The sequence below is a fragment of the Triticum aestivum genome, chromosome 4D (genome assembly GCF_018294505.1).
Source record: "Triticum aestivum cultivar Chinese Spring chromosome 4D, IWGSC CS RefSeq v2.1, whole genome shotgun sequence".
In the NCBI taxonomy this organism is placed as follows: domain Eukaryota; kingdom Viridiplantae; phylum Streptophyta; class Magnoliopsida; order Poales; family Poaceae; genus Triticum; species Triticum aestivum.
This window is the reverse complement of record NC_057805.1, coordinates 386,674,347-386,692,558: the sequence shown is the minus strand read 5'-3', so window position 1 is coordinate 386,692,558 and position 18,212 is coordinate 386,674,347. Positions and strand designations below refer to the sequence as shown.

Sequence of the window (18,212 nt, the reverse complement as noted above, 5' to 3'; positions counted from 1 at the left end):
GTACTCTCTAGGAAAATCTTCACCAAGACAGAAGTGGCAGGAGGCTTTACATGCATCTTCTACGAAAACTTCTCCAGACCACCCCACAAAACCTGGCCCGCCCAATGCATTCTTTCTTCAAGAAGCATGTTTAAATCACTTTAATATCTCGTGCAAGGCAAGATACGGAGCACTTACGCGTGTATAATCTCCCCACGAAACATCGATGTACCTTGGCAGGAGGTCAAATGAGGGCTGCGATCATTTGCAGCTTGAGCATTACGAAAGTGGAATCCCTTCCTTCGGAGGAGGAAATAAAATCCCAGCAAGTCCAACACGTAACTGAACCAAAAATGCATAACAGCTGCGCGTCAGAGTTTTCTTTTCTTGCTCACCTTCCCCGTTTCTTCTCCGGTCATCAACCACCGCCACCGCCCCCCGTCCCACGCGGCCACGCCTCTATAAATGGATCACTGAACGGCCAAATCTCTATAAATGGATCACTGAACGGCCAAATCTCTCCCAACTCCATCTTCCAGCTCTCGACCGCTCAGATATTCGAGGAGCCGAGGCGGCGGGCGTATGTAGGACGGTGGCTGGCTACGGACAAGATAGAGAGACGGTGAGGGAGCCGTTGCCGACATACGTCCAAGAGCAGACAGCCATCAAGATCTGCCCCATCCGGCCCCACTTGCAGTGTCCGTTGGGCTGATACGACCCCCTTCCCTGCTGGCTTGGGCTGCGCCGTCTATATAAGTCAGCCGGCCGTCCTCGCCTGGTCACCTATCCCGGCCCATTACATTACACAAAAGCAGCAGAGCATAGCAGAGCTTGGAGCTCGGAGCTGAGGCCCTGTGGACTACTCAAAGATTGAGAGAAGAAAATGGCACGGAGTCCAGCTCAAGTCGCTCTCCGGCTGATCGCTCTGCTCCTTCTGCTTCCAGGTAAACTGATCTTTGCGCTTCTGATGCTCTGGTTTGTAGCAATGTGCACTGTCTGTTTTTGTTTGGTGTGCGTGTGTAGCTGATCGGCTCGAGTTCTTGGGTGATTGCAGCTGCGTGGTCGGCGACGTTCACGATGACCAACAACTGCGGCTACACGGTCTGGCCGGGGCTGCTGTCGGGCGCCGGCACGGCGCCGCTGTCGACGACGGGATTCGCGCTCGCGCAGGGCGCGTCGGCCACGGTGAGCGCGCCGGCGAGCTGGTCCGGGCGCATGTGGGCGCGCACGCTCTGCGCCGAGGACGCCGGCGGCAAGTTCACCTGCGCCACGGGCGACTGCGGCTCGGGCGCGCTCCAGTGCAATGGCGGTGGCGCCGCGCCGCCGGCCTCGCTGGTGGAGTTCACGCTCGACGGCTCCGGCGGCATGGACTTCTTCGACGTCAGCCTCGTCAACGGCTACAACCTCCCGATGCTGGTCGTGCCGCAGGGCGCTGCCGCTGCCACCGCCGCCGCCAGCTCCACGGGCGGGCCCAAGTGCATGGCCACCGGCTGCCTGGTCGACCTGAACGCCGCGTGCCCGGCCGCGCTGAAGGTCACGTCGGCGGGGGCCGCCAGTAGTGCGGTCGGCGGGAGCGCCATGGCGTGCCGCAGCGCGTGCGAGGCGTTCGGGTCCCCGGAGTACTGCTGCAGCGGCGCGTACGGGAGCCCCAGCACGTGCCGGCCGTCGGCGTACTCGCAGTTCTTCAAGAGCGCGTGCCCGCGCGCCTACAGCTACGCGTACGACGACTCCACCTCCACCTTCACCTGCGCCGCCGGCACCAACTACGCCATCACCTTCTGCCCGAGCACCACCAGGTAACTTCTTTTCCCGGATCCTTCGTATTCGATCACGTTCAGCAACCTAATCAAGCAAGCAACCGAGCTCCGTTGTATTTGATCGTGGGCCGTAGATTCACTAAATGGCGCGAAAATGCACGGTCGAAATGCCTTTCTGAGAAACAAACAAAAAAAGTTTTATGGTGGTAGGGACCTGCACACGCTGAAGTCTTTCTTTAGGACGTGGCAACTCACAAGGTTTACCGCATTAGATATTAAAATTTGTGCAGTATTTTAACAGCTTGGTTGGGATTTTGAGGACATGTTGAGCATTCCTTAATAAATCACCCCATACAATCGAATATGCTTGTAGAGTAATGTAAATGGCGGTCAGTCGGCAAAGAACATCAGAGCATGTGCTCATACGGTCCAGCTCGCGTATACTGTTGCAGCACAGTCCTGCCATTGGCGACCGAATATAATATGTGGCGTCTGGAATCTGTTTAACACCAAAGGGTCAGGCCAGTTCTGACACACTGTGGGAACTGCAGTATTCAACGGCCGAAATGCACACAGCAGTGCGCAACGGCTAGGAATCCATGGCAGCATGGTGGGGTCCCAGCCCGCACGCGGACACGACAAGTGAACCGACGTGGCCCGATGCGTACCGGCTTCTAGCCGTTTCGCGTGCGGTCCGGTCCCGTAGGCCTAGGCCGACGATGGCTCGCATTCATTTTCGCTGTCCTCTTCCCAACCGCTTCCCAAGTTCGTGTGCTCAGATTCAGAGGCCCTGTCCAAAAATATCTACGTCCTACAAAAATATCTGCGACGCCATAAGTATCTTGCGTAGGAGTACACGCTATTCCGATCTTGTACCATGTACCGTGTGCTATGCTGACCCGTATGCTTTTTTTTTTGAGGGAGCTGACCCGTATGCTTGTGTGCTTTGCTCCGCAGTGGGAAGTACACCGACGAGAACCCGCAGGCTGCCGGCGTGCCGCCCGCGAACGGCACGATGGTGTACCGCGGCGGCGAGCAGTTCTCGACGAGCGGCGGCGCCTCCACTGCCGCCCATGCGTCGCAGCTCCTCCTCGCGGCGGCCGTCGCCGTCGCGCTGCTCCTGTAAGGGCCGGCCGGCCATACGTGCAATGTCGGCAACGACATACGTACGTGCTCCCCGCCTCACCGTGTCTGTCCTTATCCGGCGGCCCGTTCATGGAGTGACGGAGGCAGGACATGAGATGAGACTCGAGCGGAGCACAAGAGAAGGGCGGGCAGGCAAGATCAAAGGCTGACAGTGCCGCTACTGATGGCAGATCAAACAAGGATATCTTCACATACTGAACGCAGCCTTCTAGATAGCTTACAGTAGTGTAGTAGGCTTAGGTTAATGTTTACTCTCTACGCTTCTTTGATTTGTTGAGCGGAAATGATGATGTGTTCATTGTTCGTCGTGATAATAGTATGAATCATCACTATTTTAGCGTGCAAGTTTCCACACCGAGCAGGGAAAGCACCATGGTCTGAAAAGAACCAAAACGGACATACGGAGTAGCTTATCGTTTGCCTAGGTTGGGGTTACTTCCAAGTTACGCATATTTATGCTGCTTCATCACGGCCTGTGGATCAACGACGACTTCGCCTCTTTTTGTTTGTCGGATGTCGCCCTGGCGATTGTGCAAAGGTCAGATGTTCACAAAGAAATGAGCAAAACTGCAAGGTGAAATCTCTAGGGTCACTTCTTTTGGGACCTCCAAGGAGACCGGGTGAATAGAAAATCGGCTCTTTTTTTCTATCTATTCTCCTCGAACTCGATCTAATTGATGAACTCGGGTGTGTGGCTCCTCCTCCTGAGAGGCGACTAGGGTTCCCCCTCCTCCCCTCCCGCCGCCGCAGGCCCTCTCACCGCCGCCGGCCGCGGGCCTAGCCTCCCGCCACCGCCCCCTCCTTCCCCGTCCAGATCCGCCTCGCGCCGCCTCCCCGGGAGGTGGCCGGGGCGGAGCTCGAGCTCCTCTCCCGCGGGCTCCCTCCTCCCTCCTCCCTCCTCCCCCCCCCCGCGTCCCCGCGGGCGGACGCCCCTGGCGCTGGTTCGGGTGGTGCCGGCGGCGGCGGGCCTTCTTGTCCCCGCGCGCGCGTGCTCCCTTCCCGGGGCAGGAAGGCGACGGCGGTGCTCCTCGGTTTGGCTGCGGTCCAACGGCCCTGTGGCGGCAGCAGGCATGGTGTCGGCGGCGCTCCTTGGCGGCGGGGCGGCGTGGTGGAGCTGGGTGGCCGGCGTCGCGCCCCCGGCCCAGATCTGGGCCCGGCGGGCCCCATCTGGGTCCTAGCAGGCCGGCCCCCCGGCGTGGCCTCGTTGTCTGCGGCGCGGTGAGTAGGAGGTGCTGCTTGGATGTGGGGCAGCGACGCCAACGGCATGCCGGCAGCAGCGCGAGGGCGGAAGCTTTACGGGCCTACGAGGGCTCGGCCGGGCCTGTGGGCCCACGGGCCTGGTGTGCTCCTGCTATTGCGTCCGGACGGCTACCGTCGCTGACGGTGGAGGTGTGGCCCTCCCGCGTGCCGACGGTGCTGTTGCCCTAGTCCCGGATCTGATTCTTCGCCGTGCTGTCCTCACTTCGCGGTGCCGTGGCGAGACGGCGTGGGGGCCTCAAGAGCGCGTTGGTGCAGGGTGGTGGTTGGTTTGGTGGCAGGCTCCGGAGCGCCCGAGGTGCGGGTTGGGATCGGGAGAAACCCCTGTCGGCATGGCCGACTCCGGCGCGGTGGCGCCTATGGGTGCCACCTGACCTTCCGAGAGGGCATCGGGGGCTACCATTCCTCTCGCCTCGTCGTGTACCGGGGGAAACCCTTGGCAGCAGCGTCGTCATCGTCGCGATCCTTCTTGTAGGTGTTGATAGGTGCCGGCGCTTCCGAGTCTTGGAGCCTAGTGGAAGATCCCGTTGGGCGCACCGATTGCGAGGCTTCTTCGTTTTGATTGATCCGCCGTTGTCGGCATTTGTTTCTTTTGCTCTTTTTCTGTCGTTTCTTTTGGGCGTGAATGTGCTGCTTCCGCCCCATCACCTATCCCTGTATGGTTCGGTTGGTTGCTTTGTAATACAAAGCGGGGGAAACCCTTTTTCGGTAATTGATGAACTGGAGAAGGGGAATTATGTTGTTCCTCCCATCTACCCACACATCATATTCGAATTGCCACCAGAGGTCCTCACCTAGCCTGGCCGAAGACACCTACTTCGTGTCCAAGCCAAAATGAGATGAAGAAGATGGAGTATATAACAAAGAGCCGTTACACCCTTAACAGGCCCAGTCCGGGCCTGCTAGGGAGTCTTGTGTGTACGAGTGGACCGGCCTGAAGGCCCATGAGTTGAATCACCCTTGTCCTGCGTTCGCTGACGGTCGATCTTGATCACCTGCTCCTTTTGCTTGTTAGTGAGCTCGCTGGCATTTCCCCTTTCTCGAGATGAGGCTTGACCCCAAGCCTTCGCCCTTGGAGACAACTGCTTCAATGCATCACGATCTTCCCAAGTCAGTGTTGGCGATTGCGATCCACTCCATTCAACAAGCACTTGAGTAATGGTCTTGTTATCCACAATATGGAGGCGCTGCTGCAGCACTCGAAATGTACTTGCAAGTGAGCTTCAGAAGAAGGAAGAACATCTTGAACCTGATATTCTGGAGGAATGAACTTGTTCAACTGAGAAACGTGAAATACTAGATGGATTCTACTTTCCTCCGGCAATTACAACCGATAAGCTATTTCACCAATTCTCTAAGTAACAGGAAATGGACCAAAGTAATAAAAGGAGAGATTGTGGTTTGCCCTGTAAGCTATCGTTGCTTGCACCTACGGTTCGAGTTTCAAGAAAACCATATCACCAACAACAAATTCTCTTTCGGTCATCTTTTTATCTCCTTGGGCCTCCATACATTGCTGAGTTCTTAACAGATGTTGCCTTGCTGAAACCTATACCAAGAATCTAACCGTATATATATACTGAATCCTATACCAAGAATCTAACCACTGTTGCAAATCCAGAGAAGCTAATGTCTCAGGAGAAATACCAAAATAACGAGGTGTTGGTGTTCCAGGTGGCAAGATGTGAAATAATTCCACATTGTCTTAAATGCATGTCAAATTCGTAACTCAAATATTCACCTCCACGATCAGATCGTAGAAACTTTATTTTCTTGTTATGATGATTCTCCACTTCATTATGAAATTCCTTGAACTTTTTAGAAGTTTTATACTTGTGTTTCATTAAGTAAATATATTCATATCTGTTAAAATCATCCGTGAAGGTAAGAAAATAACGATATCCACCGCGTGCTTTAACACTCATCGGATCGCATACATCGGTATGTATTATTTCCAATAAGTCACTTGCCCGCTCCATTGTTCCGGCAAATTAGATTTTAGTCATATTGCACATGAGGCATGGTTCACATATTTCAAATGATTCATAATCAAGTAATTCCAAAAGTTCATCAGCATCGAGTTTTTTCATGCGTTTTATACCAATATGACCTAAGTGGCAGTGCCATAAGTATGTGGTACTATCATCATTAACTTTGCATCTTTTGGCATGAGTATTATACACATGTGTATCACTACGACCGAGATTCAATAAGAATAAACCATTCACAAGGGGTGCAAGACCATAAAAGATATTATTCATATAAATAGAACAACCAGTATTCTCTGTCTTAAATGAATAACCGTCTCGCAATAAACAAGATCTAGATATAATGTTCATGTTTAACGCAAGCACCAAATAAAAATTATTTAGGTTTAAAAATAATCCTGAATATAGACGTAGAGGGAGCGTGCCGACGGCGATCACATCAACCTTGGAGTCATTTCCAATGCGCATTCACCTCGTCCTTAGCTAGTCTCGGCTTATTCCGCAGCTCCTGTTTCAAGTTACAAATATTAGCAACCAAATCAGTATTAAATACCCTGGCGCTACTCCGAGCACTAGTAAGGTACACATCAATAACATGTATATCAAATATACTTTTGTTGACATTGCCAGCCTTCTTATCTGGCTACTACTTGGGGTTGTTCCGCTTCTAGTGAACATTCCCTTGCAATAGAAGCACTCAGTCTCATGTCTGGGTCGAGCCTTGGGTTTCTTCACAGGAGCGGCAACTGCCTTGCACCGGTACAACGAGGTGCTATATAAACGGTTTTTAACCCCTTTCCGCGACGTCATTCTGAACCGTCGCCTAGTGAGTGACTGCGATTGGGGGGTCCTTCCCACACGACCCCGAAACCGTCAGGGATATGCCCTCTTGGCACACATGCTTGGCAAAATGAGGTCGTGTGCGACCGGTGAGCGATCAAATACGGTTATACGTACAGTTGTGCTAAAAAAATACAATTATACAGGCGAAATCGTTTCCGGTCGTAAGTACATCCCACACAGTCAGTCCCCGCTAAACGTTTCTGTTCGTATGCACATTCCACATAGTCAATCCAAGGAATACATTTTCGTTAGTATGTACATCCCACACAGTTAATCCAAGAAGTACGTTTCCGTTCGTATATACATCCCACACTATCGCTCCAAAGAAAACGTTTCCGTTCGCAGGTACATCACACACAATTTTCCTCATTAAATCGTTTGTGATAGCGTTGCCATTGCACATGATATTGACAATTTTATCGTTTGCGTTATTGAATGCATCACACACGGTGCGTAGAAGAAACTGTGTGGCAAAGGCTGTTCATCACACATACTTTTTATGTGGTAACCGTTTGCGCAAGGTGGCCTAACGCAAACAGTTTACAAGAGGATGTCATGTGTGATTGTTCATTGATCCAACACGGTTTATTCCTAAAAACTGTGTGCGTTGCCTGAGGTCATCGCCCACAGTGTTTTCTCAATAACAGTTTGCAATAGAAAAACCCAATTAGCAGGCTAATTGGCCATTAGCAGGCTAATTGCCTTATTATTAATAATCCATTTATTAATCTAATTGATATTTCATATTAAGCACACAATAATATATTTCATTTCCATATTAAGGAAGCAGGATTTCATAATTGAAATACATCAGAGTACAACATCATATAGCTTCAGCACTTAGCTACCTCATTACACAACTGCACCAGCACCAAGTTTCACATGCAACATCTAGAACCTTTCGAAATTAGCATCATAGACGGTACATAGACAGATGCATCTCATCTGGAAAACTGCTGAAGCGGAAGGTGAATATTGAGCCGTCATTGATGTTGAAGGTCTTTGCAACTTTAGGCCAGTGCCTGTGGATGATTGACCGTCCATCCTTCGTCCTCTTCAGGAACACTTCAATATTGAACCGTGACTGTTGTATGAAAACCTTCCTCGCCTCCTGACCATAGAGGTGGTTTGAGAGGTAATCAGCAGTGAACTGCTTTGGAAAGGCCTGAAAACAAGGATGTGCATAAATATCTTCTCTATATTGGAAATGGGGCAAAGGAATAAAAAAAGGCAAGGTATAATAGTTAGTACCATCTTGTAGTGAACCGATGTCTTCTTCATTGTGCAGACAAAGATCTTGTTGTTTTTTGTCGCTAATTTCTTTATCCTAACAATCTTTCTGAGTTTCTTGACTTGACTGATATTCATGGACAACTCATTTCCCCATATGCAAAAAGGGTCGAATAGTGGGTCAAACCCTCTGACAGCAGGACCTACATGTGCAAGACCAAATTGTTAAAAACCTAAATATTAGAATAGTTCCTGCAATTGCACAATAATGTGCTATTAGACAAAGGACCATGCATGTGCTAACCTCGATTGTAAACCTCAGTGCTTCCCATTGTTTCCCTGCAACACATATAAGGTAGTTAGTCATCAGGCTAAGTGATGGTTCACATGCTATCAGTAAAATATGTTGATGAAAAATAAGCACATTGCAGATTCATCAGATTAATTCAAGCCACATGGGAAACCCATTTATCCAAACCAAGCATGATTAAGAATTAGGAAATATAGTAGTTGTATATGTTTCTCATGTATTAAGTGCAACCAAATTCGATTTATTCCTCACATGCACAACAATACAAAAGTCTACCCACGACAATTGGACATCGCATTGCAGAATTGAACCAAGCAGTTAACTAAACACCACAACAAATGGACCAAACATTAACTGAGCACCACATTGCACAATATAACATACTCCTAATAGAAGATCAGGCAGTTAACCAAACCAAGCATGCTTAACAACTTGGAAATATAACAATTGTATTTGTTTCTTATGTATTTAGTACAGTAAAATTCGATTTATTTCTCACATGGTATACAATAACATAATGCACCCACAACAATTGAACATCGCATTGCAGAATTGAACCAAACAGTTAACTAAACACCACAACAAATGAACCAAACGTTAACTGAGCACCACATTGCACAATGTATAACATACTAGAAGATCAGACAGTTAACCAAACCAAGCATGCTTCGCAACTTGGAAATATAGCAATTGTATTCGTTTCTCATGTATTTTGTAAAAGATAAATTTGATTTATTTCTCACATGGAAGACAATACAAAATTGCAGCCTGAAGAATTGAACATCACATTTGCAGAATTGAATCAAACAATTAACTGAACACGACAACTAATTAACCAAACAGTTAATAAGTGAGCACCACATTGCACGACATATAGAACATATACACTAGAGCAACAAATTGCATAGTAAAATTAGATAGCACAATTCACTAGAATTTGTTAAGGAAAGGCAGGAGCAGCACACGCAACGGGTAAACCGAGCATGCTTAACCGGCGTAGCTAGCAAACTGAACATGGGTCCTTATAGTGAGCTAATAAGACAAGCTACTCCTCACCGTCGGAGATATCGATGATGATTGGCTCCTTGGACATGGAAGAGGGTGAGGCCTCCACATCGTGGCAGCCCTCGTCGTAGTGGTGTGTTGCCCGAGCTGCTCCGGGCACTAACATGCTGGCTCTCGAGTTGAGGTAAGCACGTGCACGCTGAGAAAACACCTCATAGCCTTCGTCGAAGGCATCGAGGGTGGCCTCAAGAGAACACCACAAACTGTCGTTTAAAGCAGCCAACCGCATCGCGGCGTTGGCGCACGAGGCGTTGACGGTGGCCTCGACAGCGAGGTGCTCCTCCAAGATCTGGGGGTCGGCACGAATGGCAACCATCACGACCTCATCCGCGTGTGCAGCCGCGATTTGCTTCTCTGCTGCCAAATGCTCCTTGAGCTCCTGCCTATACTGTGTGCACCATGGCTTAGGGTGGCGCTTATTTGGTGGAGGGGTCGGTGATTTGGGTGGAAGGTGTCGCGCCGGCGGTCGGGGCATGTGGGATGTGGAAGGAGGAGGAGGATGGGGGTCGGGTGTGGATTACCTTTATGGATAGACGAGGCCGAGCAGCGTGAAGGAGGATCGCCGGCAAGGAGGTGTTGGGGAACACAGTAATTTCAAAAAAAATCCTACGATCACGCAAGATCTATCTAGGATAAGCATAGCAACGAGCGGGGAGAGTGTGTCCACGTACCCTTGTAAACCGAAAGCGGAAGCGTTTTATCAACGCGGGTGATGTAGTCGCACGTCTTCATGATTCGACCGATCCTAGCACCGAACATACGGCACCTCCGTGTTCAGCACACGTTCAGCTCGATGACGTCCCTCGTACTCTTGATCCAGTTGAGGCCGAGGGAGAGTTTTGTCAGCGCGACGGCGTGGCGACGGTGATAATGAAGTTACCGGCGCAGGGCTTCGCCTAAGCACTATGATGATATGACCGAGGTGTGTAACTGTGGAGGGGGAACCGCACATGGCTAAAAGATCAACTTGTGTGTTCTAGGGTGCCCCCTCCCCACGTATATAAAGGAGGGAGGGAGGAGGAGGCCGGCCAAGGGTGGCGCGCCCAAGGGGGGGAGTCCTACTCCAAGTAGGATTCGGCCCCCTTTCCTATTCCTACAAGGAGAAGGGGGGAAGGAGGAGGAGGAGAAGAAGGAAAGGGGGGCCGCCCCCCAAACCTAGTACAATAGGGATTGGGCTTGGGGGGGGCGCGCGCCTCCACCTGGCCGCCGCCTCCTCTCTTCCACTACGGCCCATGAAGGCCCATTATCCCCCCGGGGGGTTATGGTAACCTCCTGGTACTCCAGAAAATGCCCGAACCTATCCGAAACCATTCCGGTGTCCAAACATAACCTTCAAATATATCAATCTTTATGTATCGACCATTTCGAGACTCCTCGTCATGTCCGTGATCTCATCCGGGACTCCGAACAAACTTCGGCCATCAAAACACATAACTCATAATACAAATCGTCATCGAACGTTAAGCATGCGGACCCTACGGGTTCGAGAACTATGTAGACATGACCGAGACACATCTCCGGTCAATAACCAATAGCGGAACCTGGATGCTCATATTGGCTCCTACATATTCTACGAAGATCTTTATCGGTCAAACCGCATAACAACATACGTTGTTCCCTTTGTCATCGGTATGTTACTTGCCCGAGATTCGATCGTCGGTATCATCATACCTAGTTCAATCTCGTTACCGGCAAGTCTCTTTACTTGTTCTGTAATGCATCACCCCGCAACTAAATCATTAGTCACATTGCTTGCAAGGCTTATAGTGATGTGCATTACCGAGATGGCCCAGAGATACCTCTCCGAAACACGGAGTGACAAATCCTAATCTCGATCTATGCGAACTCAACAAACACCATCGGAGACACCTGTAGAGCATCTTTATAATCACCCAGTTACGTTGTGACGTTTGATAGCACGCTAAGTGTTCCTCCGGTATTCGGGAGTTGCATAATCTCATAGTCATGGGAACATGTATAAGTCATGAAGAAAGCAATAGCAATAAACTAAATGATCACAGTGCTAAGCTAACGGATGGGTCTTGTCCATCACATTATTCTCCAGCGATGTGACCCGTTCATCAAATGACAACACACGTCTATGGCTAGGAAACTTAACCATCTTTGATTAACGAGCTAGTCAAGTAGAGGCATACTAGGGACACTATGTTTGTCTATGTATTCACACATGTACTAAGTTTCTGGTTAATACAATTCTAGCATGAATAATAAACATTTATCATGATATAAGGAAATATAAATAACAACTTTATTATTTCCTCTAGGGCATATTTCCTTCAGGAGGCGGCGCTACAAGCAAGGAGTGAAGGTTTCAACTTGGAAAGGAAGGCGGAAATAGGGGAAATATGGCTTTTGGTATGGGGGAGGGGGCGGGGAGGTAGATATTTCCACGGAAGCCGAAAATTTTGAATGAGTGCAACGAAAAAGCTGGCGCGCAAAGTGTCATCAGACACGGTCCCTTATTCAGAACTGTGTGCGATATGTGAACATCACAAACAATTCAGATAGCTTAACCTGTAGGTGATGAGTTTGAACGTCAAAATTTTTGGTTCGAATTTCCCTGGTTACAGTGGTCATCCACATCATTGCATAATTTGGGTACACAAAGGAGACTACATACAACACACCCACACTTCTTAATCGAGCAAGTTCAGCAATTAAACAGAGCTAGCTAACCTAAACATTACTCTAACAAATTAAAGACCAACGCTCTTAATTAAACAAAACAAAGAGTACTACTACGGCTGGTGTTCATCGATCTCCGCCGCCTCCTCCATGTCCAGCTCGCGCCCGACGATCTCCTGGGGAAGGGGCTCCATGGCATCCATCGCACCATACTCGGCAAGCATCTCGCCATCCACATCCGCCATCTCTTTCGAAAAGGCCGCCATGAGCTGGGCGTGGGTGGCCGCGATCTGGGCTTGGACGGGCTCCGTCGTGGCAAGGTATGCGGCGGAGGAATGGACGACTGCTCGAACGCTCTCGGCGATTGCCAACTCTTCGGCCGTGGGTTGCCGACCGTTGTTGGAGAAGCTTCATTCGATTTGTGCGGTGACCGCCACGAGCTGGGCGTGGGCGGCCTCCATCAGGGCTAAGGCCGCAGCTGTAGAACAGACAACTGTTGTGTCGCTCTCGCCAGTTGCTATCCCCGAGGCAGATGTTGCTGCCACCACCTGAGAAGAAACAACGACCATTTTTGGGCTGCGTTGGCCGCCCGGTCGCAGATTGCGGCCACGCTCATGCACCTTGTTAGCACGCGCATGGCGGCTGCGGCCGCGCTCTCGCCGCAGTGGGCCACCGAAGTTGCCCTCACGACGCGGGTCCACGTCCCCATCTTTCACCGACGACGATTGAACAGTGAAATGATATTTGGGGAGCGAGCTAGTGTGCTTGACACGTCGGCTGTAGACTGATGTCGCTCGAACTACGTCGGTATTTCCCCAAAGAGGAAGGGATGATGCAGGACAACTACGGTAGGTATTTCCCTCAGTGATGAGACCAAGGTTATCGAACCAGTAGGAGAACCATGCAACACCACGTAAACAACTCCTGCACACAAAGAACAAATACTTGCAACCCGACGTAAGAGAGGGGTTGCAATCCCTCACGGGTAAAAGGATAGGTAAAATTGGAGTAGATTGGATAAATAGATCTCGCGGGAACGCGAGATAAAATAAATAAATAAAAATTACAGCAAGGTATTTTTGTGTTTTTTGGATTAATAGATCTGAAAATAAAAGCAGATAAAAATAGATCTTGAAGGCGAATATAAGAAAGAAGAGACCCCGGGGCCGTAGATTTCACTAGTGGCTTCTCTCGAGAAAAATAGCATACGGTGGGTAAACAAATTACCGTTGGGCAATTGATAGAACTTCAAATAATCATGACGATATCCAGGCAATGATCATTATATAGGCATCACGTCCAAGATTAGTAGACCGACTCCTGCCTGCATCTACTACTATTACTCCACACATTGACCGCTATCCAGCATGCATCTAGTGTATTAAGTTCATGGAAAAACGGAGTAATGCAATAAGAACAATGACATGATGTAGACAAGATCTATTTATGTAGAAATTGTTAGGAAACGTAGCATGCAATTTAAAAAAAATTCCTACGCTCACGCAAGATCTAGGAGATGCATAGCAATGAGAGGGGGAGAGTGTGTTCACGTACCCTCGTAGACCGAAAGCAGAAGTGTTTGTTAACATGGTTGATGTAGTCGAACTTCTTCTCGTTCTGACCGATCAAGCACCGAACGTACGGCACCTCCGAGTTCTGCACACATTTAGCTCGATGAGGTCCCTCGAACTCTTGATCCAGCAAAGTTTCTAGGGAGAGTTCCGTCAGCACGACGGTGTGGTGACGGTGATGGTGAAGTGATCCGCGCAGGGCTTCGCCTAAGCACTATGTGAATATGACCGATGGCGTAAACTGTGGAGGGGGCGCCGCACACATCTAGGGATAATTGATGTGCGTTCTAGGCGCCCCCTCCCCACGTATATAAAGGAGGGAGGGGGAGAGAGGCAGCCCTAGGCGCACCCAAGTAGGAGGAATCCTACTTGGGCTCCTAGTCGAAGTCGGCTTCCCCCCTTTCCTTTTACGAGAAGGGGGAGAAGGGAAGAGAGGGGGGGAGAAGGAAAGATGGGGGCGCCGCCCCCTCCTCCTAATCCAATTCGGCCTCCTTCCTTGGGGGGGGGGGGCACCCCTATGTGGGCTGGTGTGCTCCCTCCTAAGGCCCATATGGCCCATATCTTCCCCCGGGGGGTTCCGGTAACCCCTCCGGTACTCTGATATGTACCCGATACATTCCGGAACACTTCCGGTGTCCGAATACTAACATCCAATATATAAATCTTTACCTCTTGACCATTTTGAGACTCCTCGTCATGTCTGTGATCTCATCCGGGACTCCGAACCACATTCGGTCACCAAATCACATAACTCATATAATACAAATCGTCATCGAACGTTAAACGTGTGGACCCTACGAGTTCGAGAACTATGTAGACATGACCGAGACTCCTCTCCGGTCAATAACCAATAGCGGAACCTGGATGCTCATATTGGCTCCCTCATATTCTACGAAGATCTTTATCGGTCGAACCGTTATGACAACATACGTTATTCCCTTTGTCATCGGTATGTTACTTACCCGAGATTCGATCGTCGGTATCTTCATACCTAGTTCAATCTCGTTACCGGCAAGTCTCTTTACTCATTCTGTAATGCATCATCCCGCAACTAACTCATTAGTCACATTGCTTGCAAGGCTTATTGTGATGTGCATTACCAAGAGGGCCTAGAGATACCTCTCCGATACTCTGAGTGACAAATCCTAATCTCGATCTATGCCAACCCAACAAACACCTTCAGAGATACCTGTAGAGCATCTTTATAATCACCCAGTTACATTGTGATGTTTGATAGCACACAAGGTATTCCTCCGGTGTCCGGGAGGTGCATAATCTCATAGTCAAAGGAATATGTATAAGTCATGAAGAAAGCAATAGCAATAAAACTTAACGATCATTATGCTAAGCTAACGGATGGGTCTTGTCCATCACATCATTCTCCTAATGATGTGATCCCGTTTATCAAATGACAACACATGTCTATGGTTAGGAAACTTAACCATCTTTGATTAATGAGCTAGTCTAGTAGAGGCTTACTAGGGACATTGTGTTTGTCTATGTATTCACACATGTATCAAGTTTCCGGTTAATACAATTCTAGCATGAATAATAAACATTTATCATGTTATAAGGAAATATAAATAACAACTTTATTATTGCCTCTAGGGCATATTTCCTTAAGTCTCCCACTTGCACTAGAGTCAATAATCTAGATTACAAAGTAATGATTCTAACACCCATGGAGTCTTGGTGCTGATCATGTTGCTCGTGGAAGAGGCTTAGTCAACGGGTCTGCTACATTCAGATTCGTATGTATTTTGCAAATCTCTATGTCTCCCTCCTTGACTTGATCACAAATGGAGTCGAAGCGTCTCTTTATGTGTTTGGTTCTTTTGTTAAATCTGGATTCCTTCGTCAAGGCTATTGCTCCAGTATTGTCACAAAAGATTTTCATTGGACCCGATGCACTAGGTATTACACCTAGATCGGATATGAACTCCTTCATCCAAACTCCTTCATTCGCTGCTTCCGAAGCAGCTATCTACTCCGCTTCACACGTAGATCCTGCCACGACGCTTTGCTTGGAACTGCACCAACTGACAGCTCCACCATTCGATATAAATACGTATCCGGTTTGTGACTTAGAGTCATCCAGATCAGTGTCAAAGCTAGCATCGACGTAACCAGGTACAACGAGCTCTTTGTCACCTCCATAAACGAGAAACATATCCTTAGTCCTTTTCAGGTACTTCAGGATGTTCTTGACCGCTGTCTAGTGATCCACTCCTGGATTACTTTGGTACCTCCTTGCTACACTTATAGCAAGGCACACATCAGGTCTGGTACACAACATAGCATACATGATAGAACCTATGGCTGAGGCATAGGGAATGACTTTCATTTTCACTCTATCTTCTGCAGTGGTCGGGCATTGAGTCTGACTCAACTTCACACCTTGTATTATAGGCAAGAACCCTTTCTTTGACTAATCCATTTTGAACTTCTTCAAAACTTTATCAAGGTATGTGCTTTGTTAAAGTCCAATTAAGCGTCTTGTTCTATCTCTATAGATCTTGATGCCCAATATATAAGCAGCTTCACCGAGGTCTTTCATTGAAAAACTTTTATTCAAGTATCCTTTTATGCTATCCAGAAATTCTATATCATTTCCAATCAACAATATGTTATCCACATATCATATTAGAAATGCTATAGAGCTCCCACTCACTTTCTTGTAAATACAGGCTTCTCCAAAAGTCTGTATAAAACCATATGCTTTGATCACCTCATCAAAGCATATATTCCAACTCCGAGATGCTTGCACCAGTTCATAAATGGATCGCTGGAGCTTGCACACATTGTTCGCACCTTTAGGATTGACAAAACCTTCTGGTTGCATCATATACAACTCTTCTTTAAGAAATCCATTAAGGAATGCAGTTTTGACGTCCATTTGCCAGATTTCATAATCATAAAATGCGGCAATTGCTAACATGATTCGGACAGACTTAAGCATCGCTATGGGTGAGAAGGTCTCATCGTCGTCAACTCTTGAACTTGTCGAAAACCTTTTGCGACAAGTCGAGCTTTGTAGACAGTAACATTACCACAGTGTCAGTCTTCTTCTTGAAGATCCATTTATTCTCTATGGCTTGCCGATCATCGGGCAAGTCAACCAAAGTCCATACTTTATTCTCATACATGGATCCCATCTCAGATTTCATGGCCTCAAGCCATTTTGCGGAATCTGGGTTCATCATCACTTCCTCATAGTTCGTAGGTTCGTCATGGTCTAGTAACATGACTTCGAGAACAGTATTACGGTACCACTCTGGCGCGGAACATGCTCTGGTTGACCTATGAGGTTTGGTAGTAACTTGATCGAAGTTTCATGATCATTATCATTAGCTTCCTCGCTAATTGGTGTAGGCATCACGGGAACGGTTTTCTGCGATGAGCTACTTTCCAATTCGAGAGAAGGTACAGTTATCTCATCGAATTCTAATTTCCTCCCACTCACTTCTTTCGAGAGAAACTCCTTCTGTAGAAAGGATCCATTCTTAGCAACAAAGATCTTGCCTTCGGATCTGTGATAGAAGGTGTACCCAACAGTCTCTTTTGGGTATCCTATGAAGACGCACTTCTCCGATTTGGGTTCGAGCTTATCAGGCTGAAGCTTTTTCACATAAGCATATCGCAACCCCAAACTTTAAGAAACGACAGCCTAGGTTTGTTTCCAAATCCACAGTTCATACGGTGTCGTCTCAATGTATTTAGACGGTGCCCTATTTAAAGTGAAGGCAGTTGTCTCTAATGCATGACCCCAAAAAGATAGTGGTAAATCGGTAAGAGACATCATAGATCGCACCATATCTAATAAAGTGCGATTACGACGTTCAGACACACCATTTCGTTGTGGTGTTCTAGGTGGCGTGAGTTGTGAAACTATTCGAATTTTTTTTAAATGAAGGCCAAACTCATAACTCAAATATTCGCCTCCGCGATCAGATCATAGAATCTTTATTTTCTTGTTACGATGATTCTCCACTTCACTCTGAAATTGTTTGAACTTTTCAAATGTTTCAGACTTGTGTTTCATTAAGTAGATATACCCATATCTGCTCAAATCATTTGCGAAGGTCAGAAAATAACGATACCCGCCACGAGCCTCAACACTCATTGGACCGCATACATTGGTATGTATTATTTCCAATAAGCCAGTAGCTCACTCCATTGTTCCGGAGAACGGAGTTTTAGTTATCTTGCCCATGAGGCATGGTTCGCAAGCATCAAATGATTCATAATCAAGTTATTCCAAAAGTCCATCCGCATGGAGTTTCTTCATGCGCTTTACACCAATATGACCTAAACGGCAGTGCCACAAATATGTTGCACTATCATTATCAACTTTGCATCTTTTGGCATCAATATTATGAATATGTGTATCACCAAAATCGAGATTCAACAAAAATAGACC

The 18,212-nt window shown here is 48.1% G+C and overlaps 1 protein-coding gene across 1 annotated transcript; it reads left to right on the top strand.

Moving 5' to 3' along the window:
- The first annotated feature begins 452 nt into the window (after nt 1-452).
- On the top strand, nt 453-3,214 carry LOC123098085 (thaumatin-like protein 1b). Its single transcript, XM_044519959.1, has 3 exons — nt 453-923; nt 1,034-1,775; nt 2,694-3,214. The coding sequence occupies exons 1-3, from the start codon at nt 863-865 to the stop codon at nt 2,860-2,862; spliced, it is 972 nt and encodes a 323-aa protein (XP_044375894.1). The 5' UTR covers nt 453-862; the 3' UTR covers nt 2,863-3,214.
- Nucleotides 3,215-18,212: the final 14,998 nt, after the last annotated feature.